Source organism: Pollicipes pollicipes, unplaced genomic scaffold (genome assembly GCF_011947565.3).
Source record: "Pollicipes pollicipes isolate AB1234 unplaced genomic scaffold, Ppol_2.1 Scaffold_7255;HRSCAF=8741_pilon_pilon_pilon, whole genome shotgun sequence".
Classification (NCBI taxonomy): domain Eukaryota; kingdom Metazoa; phylum Arthropoda; class Thecostraca; order Pollicipedomorpha; family Pollicipedidae; genus Pollicipes; species Pollicipes pollicipes.
The window spans coordinates 105,021-118,157 of NW_023597050.1; the positions used below are offsets into that span (position 1 = coordinate 105,021).

At 48.8% G+C, this 13,137-nt stretch overlaps 1 protein-coding gene across 1 annotated transcript; it reads left to right on the forward strand.

Annotated features, from left to right (window-relative positions):
* The first annotated feature begins 6,151 nt into the window (after window positions 1-6,151).
* Window positions 6,152-12,759, forward strand: LOC119111003 (leucine-rich repeat-containing protein 59). Its single transcript, XM_037234822.1, has 7 exons — window positions 6,152-6,354; window positions 6,629-6,688; window positions 8,221-8,343; window positions 8,840-9,053; window positions 10,851-11,054; window positions 11,951-12,305; window positions 12,633-12,759. Exons 1-7 carry the CDS (start codon window positions 6,253-6,255, stop codon window positions 12,757-12,759), a joined length of 1,185 nt encoding a protein of 394 aa, XP_037090717.1. The 5' UTR covers window positions 6,152-6,252.
* The last annotated feature ends 378 nt before the right edge of the window (window positions 12,760-13,137 follow it).

The following is a 13,137-nucleotide window of genomic DNA, read 5'->3' on the forward strand; positions in this document are numbered from 1 at the left end:
TCTGCTCATAACGCTTTGGATTAAAACGGAAGAAGGTATCAATGTCGCATCTTTGTGTAGAGTCGCTGATAATGCCCGGGTTGTGGGCGTAGTGGGGTCATAAGCGGGGGTTCGGGTAATTCCAGCGTCACCCGCTGACCGTGGTGACGCCAGTGCGTGGGGTGCGTGCCAAGGACATGGTATTGCATAGTATTGCAGAAAAGATTAAAAACGGAAATCAAACGGATCAGGAGGAGGAAAAATGTACGTGCACATCTCGAGAGCAATTTTCGGTAGACGGGTTGACCTCTGGCAAGAACGATATGATTCCTTATATTACACTGATATTTAGGGCAACAATGACCCATGTAAGTGTCATGACGTAAGACAACTTTTACACACGCCTGCGTGGTTGCAAACAACCTAAGAAATATGCAAAGGAGCGCCTGACTTAATCATCCATGTCCTGCCCTGTAGACGTTGAGCTGTTCATAGCTAAACTAATTTAGCTCAACGTTTCCATGGCGTAATTCCTTACACAATAAGGGCGCACTGAGACGAATACTAACAAACATCTCCAACAACACTGACACGTAATCACCGTAGTCCGCGCTCACCTCGCTTGGATGCGGTGTTTCTAAGTGTTCATTGCGGCGGTGTATTATCTTAATTTTGCAACGTAGTTAGTATATATTAGATTGTTTTTGACCTTTTAAATCTGTTTTGTGTTCGTTTAAATCTCAGAACGTCATCCGACCATCTTGCGGGGGCGACCGGTAATTTTTTACTTTGGTACCTGTATGGCCGACGGAGGGAAGAGCTACGCTAGCTGCAGGGTTTCGAGTACTGTCGTGCGGGGGAAAAGCTGTGAGGCATCGGCTGACATTGTGACGTCACTGAAAATGGTTTTGCATCGATCGGGATGGGGGTTCTTTCGGGCCGACTGAAGGCCATAAGGCTTTTGATTGTGATATGATGTCACTGGTATTCGGCTGGGTATGTGACGTCACGGGTCGTGAGTTTGCAAGGCTCTTTTGGGTCCACTGAATGCCGTAATGCATCAGCTGGCCATGTGTCGTCACTGGTATTCGATTAAACATCAGGCGCGACCGGCCTCGTTCCATCTTTACTTTTCGTACCTGCCTGCTGCAAGCATTTGCGTGCCGCATAAAGGTTTGACCGAATCACCTCAATGTGTGACGTCCCTAATCATCACTTCATACGGGTGCACTTAGGCCCCACGACCACGGTGTGTCATGGCCTGCGAAGTATCACCGGATAGCGTGACGTCACTGGTATTCGAATAAATACTGAGCGCAACAGGCCGTGCTTTATTTTTACCTTTGTATCTGTCTACTGCAAGCATTGGTGTGCTGGATGAAAGCTGCCGAACCACCTGAGTGTGTGACGTCACTGGTCACGAGTTCCACCGGTGCTTTTCGGCCAACTGAAGACCACAAGGTGTCAGCTAACGACGTCACTGCTATACGACCGATTGTAAGACGTCAATGGTCGTGGGTTTCCACGTGTCCTCTAGGACCGACGAAATGCCGTAAGGCATCAGCTGGCGATATGACATCACTGGTATTTGGCTGAACATCAGCCAACAGGTCATGCTCCATTTATACCTTTCGTACATGTCTGCTGCAAGTATTGGCGGATGTTTTGCGGCCAACTGAAGGCCATAAAGCATCAGCTAGCGATGTGACGTCACTGGCATTCGACCGTGCGTGTCGCTGGTCATGAGATTTTACGGCCTCTTTTGGGCCGACGAAAGGTCATACGGCACTGACTGACGATGTGACGTCACTGGTATTCGAATGAACTTCGGGCGCGACAGGCCATGTTCCACCTTTATCTTTGGTACCTGTCCATTGCAAGCATTGCCGTGGAAAGCTCTGCCAAATTACCTGAGTGTGTACGTCACTGACCATTAATTTGTATACTCTTCTGAACCTACTATAGGCCACAAGGCATCAGCTGACGATATGATGTCACTAGGTCTCGACTAGACATCATGCGCAACAGGCCATGCTCTATCTAAGCCATGTTTCGTCTGTACCTTTCGCACCTAGCTACTGCAAGTATTCGCGCGACACATAGGGGCTCTGCCGAATTACCTGAGCGTGTGGTGTAACTAGTTATGAGTTTACGCGGGTTTACTCTGGCTGACCGAAGGACATCAAGCATCAGCTGACGATATGACGTCACTGGTATTCGACTATACTCCAGGCGCGACAGGCCATGTTCCACCTTTACCTTTCGTACCTGTCTCTTCGAAGTATTGGCGTGCTGAATGAAGGCTCTGTCGAGTCTCCTGAGTAAGTAACGTCACTGGTCAAGAGCTTTTTACGGGACCTTTTGTACCCCCAAACGGTATAATGCATCAGCTGACGATATGACGTCACTGATGTCCGACTTAACATCAGGCGCGACAGGCCATGTTCTATCTTTACCTTTCGTACCCGTCTATTACAAGCATTGACGTGCTGAATGAAGGCTCTGTCGAGTCTCCTGGGTGTGTAACGTTACTGGTCATGAGTTTTTTCTGGCTCCTTGGAACCCTCTATAGGAAAAAAATGCATCAGTTGACGACGTGATGCCAATGGTGTTTGACTTAACATGAGGCGTAACAGGTCATGTTCCATCTTTACCTTTCGTACCTGTTAAGTATTGGTGCGTTAAATGATGGCTCTGCCGAGTCACCTGAGTGTGCGACGTCACTGGTCATGAATTTTTACGACTATTTTTGGCTGAGCGAAAGCCATAAGGCATCAGCTAACGAAATGACGTCACTGGTAGTCCACTGAGTGTGTGACGTCACTGGTCATGAGCTTTTACGGGCCTTTTTTGGCCGAGTTCAGGCCATTAGGCATCAGATAACGTTATGGCGTCACTTGTATTCGAATTAGCATCAATTGCAACAAGCCATGTTTCATCTTTACCTTTCGCATCTGCCTACTGCAGGTATTCGTGCGCTACAAAAAGGCTCTGTCGATTCGCCTGAGCGTGTGGTGTAACTGGTCACGAGTTTGTGCAGGTTTACTCGGGCTGACTGAAGGACATCAAGCATCAGCTGACGATATGACGTCACTGGTAATCGACTAAACTCCAGACGAATCATCTGAGTGGGTGACGTCGCTGGTCATGAGTTTATACGGAGTCACTTGGGCCGCCCAAGGGCACAAAGCAACACCTCCCGTGAAGCATCACAGGATGATATGTCGTCACTGTTATTCGACCTAAAATCAGGTCCAACATGCCACGTACTTTCTTTACCTTTCGTACCTGTCTATTAAAGGTATTGGCGTGCTGAATGAAGGCTCCGTCGAATCTCCTGAGTGTGTGACGTCACTGGTCACGAGTTTTTATGGGCTCTTTTGAACCCATTATAGGTTGTAATGCATCGGCTGACGGCATGACGTTACTGGTGCTCGACTAAACATCAGGCGCAACAGGTCATGTTCCATATTTGCCTTTCGTACCTGGCTGCTGCAAATATTCGCGTGCTATATGAAGGCTCCGCCGAATCACCTGAATACGTGACGTCACTGATCATCAGTTGGTAGGAGGTCACTTGGCCACCTATGGCTACGAAATTCCGCAGCAGAGGTGGGAGATGCACCATAGTTAAGCACACTAGTTTTATTGCGCGCACCAGTAAGTAGCAGCTTCACACGCAACGGGCTGTTTCAACGACTAAAATTTTGAACAAACGTAAACACAAAACAAAGGTGATCCCAGCCCACAAACCGACGTATATGCAAAGCTATTCCGCCCGACATCACAGGATGCGCCCCTGAGCAGCTACGGTCCGGAATGCCCTGATGGCTAAATAATAATCAAGGGCGCCGCCTAGCGGTCATAAGTCTGGACCCCAGCCCGAATATCAGTGACGTCATATGGTCAGGTGATGCTTGATGTCCTTCAGTCAGCCCGAGTAAGCCCGCGTAAACTCATGACCAGTTACACCACATGCTCAGGTGATTCGGCAGAGCCTTTATGTAGCGCGCGAATACTTGCAGTATAGAGGTGCGAAAGGCAAAGATGGAACATGGCCTGTTGCGCCTGAGATTAAGTCAAACACCAGTGACGTCATATCGTCAACTGATGTCTTGTACCCTATAGGTACAAAAAACCAGCCCATAAAGAACTCATGACCAGTGACATCACACTCAGGAGATTTCACAGAGCTTTCCTTAAGCATGTCAATGCTTACAATAGACAGGTAAGAAAGATAAAGACGAACATGGCCTGTCGCGCCTGGTGTTAAGTTGAATACCAGTGACGTCACATCGCCAGATGATGCTTGATGTCCTTCAGCCAGCCCGAGTAAACCCGCGTAAACTCATAACCAGCCACACCACACGCTCAGGTGATTGGGCAGAGCCTTTATGTCGCGCGCGAATACTTGCAGTAGATAGGTGCGGAAGGTAAAGATGAAACTTGACATATTGTACCTGATGCTTAATTGAATACCAATGACGCCATATCGTTACCTGATGCCCAATGGCCTTAAGTCGGCCGAAAAAGGCCCGGGAAAACTCATGACCAATGGCGTCACACACTTAGTGGATTACCAGTGACGACATATCGTTAGATGATGCATTATGGCTTTCACTCGGCCAACAATAGCCTGTAAAAACTCATGACGACGCACTCAGGTGATTCGACAGAGCCATCATTAGGCTCGCCAATACTTTAACAGGTGCGAAAGGCAAAGATGGAACATGACATGTTGTGCCTGATGTTAAGTCGAACACCAGTGACATCATATCGTCAGCTGAAGCATTATATCATATAGGGGGTTGAAAAGAGCCCGTAAGAGCTCTTAACCATTGACGTCATATAACACGCGAATGCTTGCAGTAGGCAGGTACGAAAGGTAAAGATGGAACATGGCCTGTTGCGCTTGATGTTGAGTCGAATACCAGTGACGTCATATCATCCCGCGATGCTTCACAGGATATGATGCTTTGTTGCATTGGGCTGCCCAAGTGAGCCTGTATAAACTCATGACCAGTGACGTCACGCACTCAGATGGTTCGGCATCACCTTGATATAGCACGCGAATGCTTGCAGTAAACAGGTACGAAAGGCAAAGATAGAGCATGGCCCGTTGCGCATGACATCTAGACGAAAACCGGTGACGTCATATGGTCAGCTGATGTGGTGTGGCTTACGGTGGGTTCAAAGCAGTCTATATAAATTAATGGCTAGTGACGTTACACATTCAGGTAATTCGGCAGAGCCTTCCTTCAGCATTCAAATGCTTGCAATGGACAGGTACCAAAGGTAAAGATGAAGCATGGCCTGTCCCGCCTGAATTTTATTCGGATACCAGTGACGTCACATCTTCAGTTAATGTCGTATGACCTTTCGTCGGCCCAAAAGAGGCAGTAAAATCTGATCACAAGTGACATCACACACAGTCGAATGCCAGTGACGTCACATCATTAGGTTATGCTTTACGGCCCTCAGTTGGCCCCCAAAGATCCATAAAAATGCATGACCAGTGACGTGATTTGTGGATTCACGTCACACACTCACGTGATTTGGTAGCTTTTATTCATCACGCCAGTGCTTGCAGCAGACAGGTACGAAGGTAAAAATGAGGCATGACCTGTTGCGACCAATATTTAGTCGAATATCAGTGACGTCACGATACCTGGTGATATTTCACGGAACATGATACACCGCGGCCGTGGGGCCTAAGTGCACTCGTATCAAGTGATGATTAGTGACGCCACACATTCAGGTGATTCGGTCAAGCTTTTATTCGGCGCGCAAATGCTTGCAGCAGACAGGTACGAAAGGTAAAGATGGAATAAGGCCTGTTGCGCCTGATGTTTCATTGAATGCCAGCGACGACATATCGTCAGGTGATGCTTTACGGCATTCATTGCACCCAAAAGATCCCTTAAGCCTCACAACCAGTGACGTCACATATCCAGTCGAATACCAGTGACATCATATCGCTAGCAAATGCCTTGTAGCCTTCAGTCGGCCCAAAAGAACCCCGATCGATGGAAACCCATTTTCAGTGACGTCACTACGTCGGCTGATACCTAACAGCACTTCTCCATCACGGCAGTACAGGAACCCTGCAGCCAGCGTAGCTCTCTCCCCACCGTCGGCAATACAGGTACCCAAGTAAAAAAAAGCCGGGCGACCGAAGTCCTTATTTTCACAAAATATACTTGCTTCCCTGTGCAACCGGTTCCGGTAGCTGCGTGCAGATAACCGTTAAAGGCAGCATACATTTCGTGCATAATGGCGCAAATAAAGAATCCACTGAAGGACAAGCTGAATGATGATGAGCTGGACTTAAGCATTAGCAATTATGCAGACAGAGACGTTCCTGTCAAGGACATTGTGAGTGTTTTTAAAGAAGTGACTTCTGAATATCCAGCCTTTGTTTGATGAATATTTTAATGCTGTTCAGGCTGAGATATATGTGTGTTATGTGTCATACACTCATGTGTATCCAGGCTTGGTTGTGACATTGTTGATTCATTTGCTTCTCAAAGCAAAGCCATGCTAGCTGTGCTGTCTTTTGTGTCTTCATTACATAAAAAGCAATAACAAATATGATCCTTCTGCTTGAACTGTGAGAAAGTAACAAGCCATGTATTTTGTGTTTCAACAGGCACTTCTGAAGAGGGCAACAAAATTGGATTTGTCCAACAACAAGCTCACCGGATTGCCTGTAAGCATGGTTGTTTGGAAATCAAGCATGCTACCATGCATCAAAGATTAATAATTATGTATTTGCTCTCATGTGGCTTCAACACAAATATAGTTGGTATTCTAGCATATGTCATCTATCTTCATGTCTCCTTATCTCCAGTGGCAGAAATTATGGTAGATGCACCACAACCCAGCAACAAGGGATATAATGTGGGAATGTAATCTTGACTCCTGTATGTTGACTCTATGCATGTTGGCCATGTGGTTGTGATGTATTACTCTGTTAATGTTACTTAATTGGCCATCATACTTGGGCATAAAATGACCTTAGAAGTTGACACGCCCCAAAACCTCAATCATCATCATCAATGGGCCATCACACACATTCCTCAGCATGGTCGGCTACTGCCAGCTGGCCATAGATCACTGTGCAGGTTTCCTCAAAAACTGCCACTTCACTGAACCACAACTGTTAGGGACTTGTTTTTATGATAAGGCATGCTCAATGGATTTCCTATAAGCCCATGAGAATTTGAGTGTAGTTGCATAACATGTTAGAGAGGTGTTGTCAAAAAACTTCAGGGGGGCTGCATCAACCCCCTTCCCTATCAGGGTGAGTGGTAAGTAAGACCTGTTTGGCCCATTATGGCTTAACATTGGCCAGGCTGGACCCCATATAAGAAGGGCTCTTTAAGCAGTGTTAGTTACCCTTAGTGTGTAACCATTTGTGATTTTTGGGATGATGTTGCTAAGAAAGGCTGAATTGTTGATACTTATTTCAGTATTTTTCAGAAGTAACCTATTATTTGTCAGTTGCCTACTGCATACCAGCCAGAAGCTGGCAGTCAGTTTGTAGATTCACTACCATGGTCGCAAATCACCGCCCTCACAGATGTTTCTGTTGTTGAAGGTGTTGATGGTTGGCGCAGTCACCAATTTAGCATATTTGGTGTAAAAAAGTGGTCCTGCAGGCATTCATATAGATGTGCCGGTAGTGAAGTGGTCAACCTGTGTGTCCAAGAACTCAGAATTACCATGTTCGGACGCCCGCGGTGCCCGCCCGGCGAGAGGCAGGCGATGCCATGTAGCCCCAGCAACCGAGCGTGTCGTAACGCCCCAGTGACAACGAGGGCACTTGGGTGCATAAATATTACCAAGACTGTACAATATATCCCCTGATATCTTCTGATATCACATCACCATGGAAGATTTCCTGGATCAAATGGTCAAAACATTAGATTTTGTGATTTGCTCACAACCAAAATGTCATCTCCGTTCAAATACGATATTGCCTTTCGACCGCTAGTGTCTGGGCATATCAGCTGTTGTTAACATGCATGTTAGCAAGGAAATGTGATATCATGTTAGGTTAACTCATGTCCATAGATAAGCGTGGGGCCTTATTTGTGCAATACCCTGATTCTACTGATCCCAGAGTGCCTTATGTTCTTGATTTTTGAGGACATGGGATGCATTTTTATTGGGTAAAATATTCATTGCTGCTTTTTTTACTGTGAGTCTGTATTATTCACACTTTTGACATGTTTGCAGAAGTCATTTGGGTCATTGACTCATCTGGTGAAGCTGGATCTGAGCTGCAACCTCATCACAGAGCTGCCATCCAGTTTTGGGGAACTTCATCGCCTCAGACACCTGGATCTGTACAACAATAAGGTACAGTGAGTAAAATCGCTCTGTCTGTTGTGGGGATTGTGGATATAGATGGATTTTTATTAGTTGTGTTGAATGTTGGTTTAAGTTAAAAAAAAGTATTGGTGGATCATTGGTGTTGGCTGTTGTGATTTTGAGGACATGTACATTATCAAGGAAATATGACTTTGGTTTTCAGGTGACCATAAGATGTTTGTACCACATAGCCTATACCTACATCAGGTGTTTGTAGCAGATGTACCACTGCCACTACATGGAGGTTTTGTTCTAATTGTGATGTCTCCAGGCAAAATTGTGTGTTCCCGATGCTTCCCTGGACTGAAATCGTGACATCTAACACCCCACTGGGCTGTGTCACAGCGCACGGGTGCGAATCACTTGGGTCATTGATCAAATGGGTGCAACATGACTTCAGCAATCGACTCAGCTGTTCACCCCAAGTTATGTTCATTGGCATTACCTTCATGTCGGAAGCCTCAACTGATGCGCATAATTACAGTTGTCCCACCTGCCGCCGAGCTTCCACCAGCTGACCTCGCTGCGATGGCTGGATCTGAAGAACAACCAGCTGAGCCCGCAGCTGGCGCAGGCCGCCGGCGAATGTCTCAACCCCAAGGAGTGCGAGCAGTGCGCACGGCGCGTCGTCCAGTTCATGGGACGCGTCAAAGAGCACTACGAACAGGAACGGCTGCGGCGTCAACAGCTCGAGAAAGGTAACCAGCGCACCGCCGCGCCATCGGCGCGTTACACACCCATTTGTCTGTCTGTTACGACTCGTCTTTCCTTCGTATTGAGGGTGTGTCGTCTTGATGTTTATCATAGACCACATGCTATTGTATGGTGGCATGCGCGCTTGTATGTAGTAACGACGGCGGAAATAGCGTGCACAAGCAGATCCACTGCCGTTTCTGCACCAGCAGAATACCGCATGACTTAACGTGTTTGATGGCCGAGAAGTAAGCGTAAGGGTGCCGTTCTGTTAAATGAGCATTAGTGATACGTGTGTTCGGTGATGAGGTCGCGTTCACTCTCAGCTGTGTGGCGACACGGTCGAGTAGTCACCGGCGATCATTGCCTTTTCATGTTTATTACATGCATACGTTCCTGTTTCTAATTGCAATGACGCATGCATTTGGTATGCACGCAACTGAATTACGGCTAAAGAAGTTTAGCACGTGAACGAAGCATTTCAGCTCTCCTCATCAAGGGGTTCAAAGCCTCGAGATACCAAGCGGCGAAAAGGCGTGTCATTTGTGCGAGTACCACTTGCTAAAGTCAATCGAGATCAAAGGTGCGTCACGTCAGATCCTGAAATCGTCGCGAAATTTAGTCGTGGATCGCCACAGGAGCTGATAGACAGCTACTTTGAAAGTAGCTGTTAGAGGTATACGAGGCGGTTCGATAGTCACTTGATACGATCCTGTATTAACCTACCTCTCCAGGAGGCGCAGGCGGGGTCAGGTATGAAATTGCCGTCAGCATTTTCTCTAATGTGCGATTTCATGTCATAAATTGTAGATCAATGCACTTTGAGGACGTGTCGTGTACTGCGCCATTCGCACGTCGACGACGGGCTTAAGGGATCGGCAATTTGTTTGTGTACTAAAAAGATGAAACAACTCGTCTAGAGAATTTTGCAACATGCAGTATCATCTTTGTACCAAGATAACGCTCTGACTGTCAATCTCCAGTAGCCATTAAACCAAAAGAAAAAGTCTATAACGGGTGCCCAGGCGAATTGTGAGCTCAAACTTAAAGTTTATGTGCTATCTGTATTTTGATCCTCAGTCGAGCAAGGACTGAAGTAAACCTTTTAGCGCCTAATTACGAGCGCGCCTTACGGTGCCGCTGCTCTCAGAAAGTCTGTTGACAGACTTGTCGGGATGCACCTGGGTTGGATCAATCGTAACTTAGGAATTACCATGTGCAGAGTTCATTCAGTCTTTGATTTAAGACAGCACTGTGTGCGAGTGTAGATCGAATCCAGTGCAGTACATTTCAACAGTAGCTGCTTAGAACTTAGCACGGCCTTTGTGCTGCATACATCCCTATGACATCAATGATAAGATGAGCGTGGTATCAGGGTTTGACAGTTGCATTATATGTAGTTTCATTTCCTGCATGTTTGTTGCATGCACAGCTGTGGTGTCAGAATGAGATCATACATCTCAGACACATGCATCTTTGCCGAATGCAATGGTAATTTCCACTGACTTTTGTCGCACATTCCGAAATTGGATGCTTCGCTCCCATTGTACTCCACTAAAATATGGTTGAACCAGCACTTCATGATAGTTGTCTCATAGTTGTCTGTAATTTGTTACCAGGATGCATTGTTTAAGTAAGCAATGACAAGAAGTCTTTAGGCTGATGTATTTGTAAGTGTTGTTTGTGAGGGTACTAATGCATACAGAAAATACATCACGATGCCTAAAGTTTGAAACATCTCAGTACATTCTCCTATCACATGCAGACGCTGCTGATGTACATTTTACCGTTGGTGAATGCAGAGCTTATGGATGCAAAACTGGCGGCCGAGGAGGTGGAGAAGGAGAGGCTAAGATTGGAGAAGAAGGCTAAGAAGGAGAAAAGGAAGCAAGAGTTGAGAGATCAGAAGAAGATAGAAGAGCTGCAGGCAATCCATCCAGATGCTGAGCAGCTGAAGAGTGCATCACCGGTCAAGTCAGCTTACAAGTCCAGCAAGGTGGAGAGTGGTAAGTTTCTGACCGGCTTGTGTACCATTGTGTTATAGGCTTAAGAATCGGGGGACACAAGGGAACAATGATCCCTCCGCTTTTTGAGACTGTGTATCTGTAACCCTATGACGATGCGTGGAGCGGGGTGACCTCAAGATTGTCACTTCCTCTCGCCTCCATACACACTTTCTGGGATGTTCCTATGCCTCTGAATAAGAGTTAATCCCAAATCAATCTAGCACTGTTTGGTCTCAGTGGACGGTCTTGTAATTTCTTTTTTGAAAATGTTCGTTGTTTTCATTTCACGTCTATGAAATCGAAACACGTCCTTAATGGTGAGATTGGTAACGCAGGATGCAGAGGTTAATAATCGAGATGACGACGCTGCGGTTTGGATACAGCATCAAACGTTAAAGAAGGCTAGATTTGTGATGCCACCCAATGCCCCAATAACCTAAAGAGGAGATGCGTGTTTTTCATCGTGTTGCCGAGCCGTGACCTCGTTTGTTACGGACCTGGAACCGCATCTGGCAACTCAGCCATGTTTTTTTTTTATTTACACTACGTCGTATCTTATTTTTTTCTAACATACGTCAAACCTGCATTACGTTGAGGATTACCAAAATTGTGGCGCACAGGGCTGTAGTGTCAACGGGACAGCCGTGTGAAAATTACTGCATTATGTTTCACCCTTTGTTCGCATGCCGAGGTGTACGATCCGGTTGACCTGGGACTATTCATATTCAAACCGACTCATTCCTGCCAGGTTGTCAAACCTTTGGTTCTGTTAAGATGCGTGTTCACACGGGTCGGGCAAGGGATTGTCATGTATCCATCCAAACACTTAAGTGATTATGACCGTCGTGATGCGTCGACTGTGTCCGCGCCACGCTGACTCCGCCCTCCGCTTCCAGCGGCCGGCTGGTCCGCGCTCGCCAAGCTGAACCTGGTGCTGCTGGTGACGGCGCTGGCGCTGGGCGGCGGCGCCATGTACCTGCACTCGGGCGGCGACATGTCGCGCTCGGGCCTGGCCAGCAACCTTGGGGCTCTGGGCACGCTGACGCGCCAACAGGGCGGGCGCGCGCTCGACGCCGGCCTGCTGCTGCTCAAGCGCGCCTCGGAGCTGGGCACCGCCGCCGGCGACGTGCTGGTGACGCGTGCGCTCGACGTCTGGGAGTGGGGCGGCGGCCTGGCGGCGCGACTCGACCGGCTGTTGACCGACAGCTGCGGCGACTCGTGGAGCACCACCAAGGCGGCGGCCGGCGGCGCGTGGCGGGCGGCCGGCCAGTACGGCCGGCTGGCCGGCGAGCGGGCCCTGGCGCTGGGCGCGTACGCGGCGCGGAGCGGCTGGGAGGCGGCCGAGGCGGCCGGCGGCGCCGCGCTCGCCGCCGCCGGCCCCTACTGGGAAGCCGCCTGCGCGCAGGGCACTGCCGTGAAGGCGGGGGCGCTGGAGGCGGCGGCGCGCCTGCGGCAGGACGCCGGGCCCGCCCTGCTGGAGTGGGCGGCCGCGGCGCAGCGCGGCGTCGGCGTCGCCTGGGCAGCCGTGCAGCGCGAGGCGCCCGGCTACGCGGCCGCCGCCTGGAGGCTGGTCTGCAGCGCCACCTGCTCCGCCTGGGAGCTCAGCTGCGCCGGCTGGGAGCTGGTGCGCACCGAGGGCCCCGTGTACGCCGCCTTGGTGGCTGAACAGGTCAACAGACTGGTGGCGGCCGTCACCGGCAGCTAGGCCCAGTACAAAGACCCGCTGTTGGAGAGGGAGAGAGTGTCGCCCTCCATGCGGAGGGTGTCGCCATGTGATCGAGCCTGTGTGCACCGGTGGGGGCGTCTGGTGGGGTCTTCCGGCCGGCTCAGCCGGGGAAGCTGAAATTTTGTGCGACGCCTGTTCAAAAGTTCCAGCGATCTGAACTTCGTCGCGAACTGGGTTAAAGCATTTGATTTGGCTTGAGGAGAGGTGCTCTTTTGGCTGTTGTGTGTACGCTGCGAACGCACAGTCACGTAATTCCCGAAGTCATTTCGACTCAGATGAACGCGTTGCGCGCACTTCACGCCCACGTGGTTTCCAACGCCCACTAAATCGCGTTGCAGGTGCTGTGGTATCGTCATG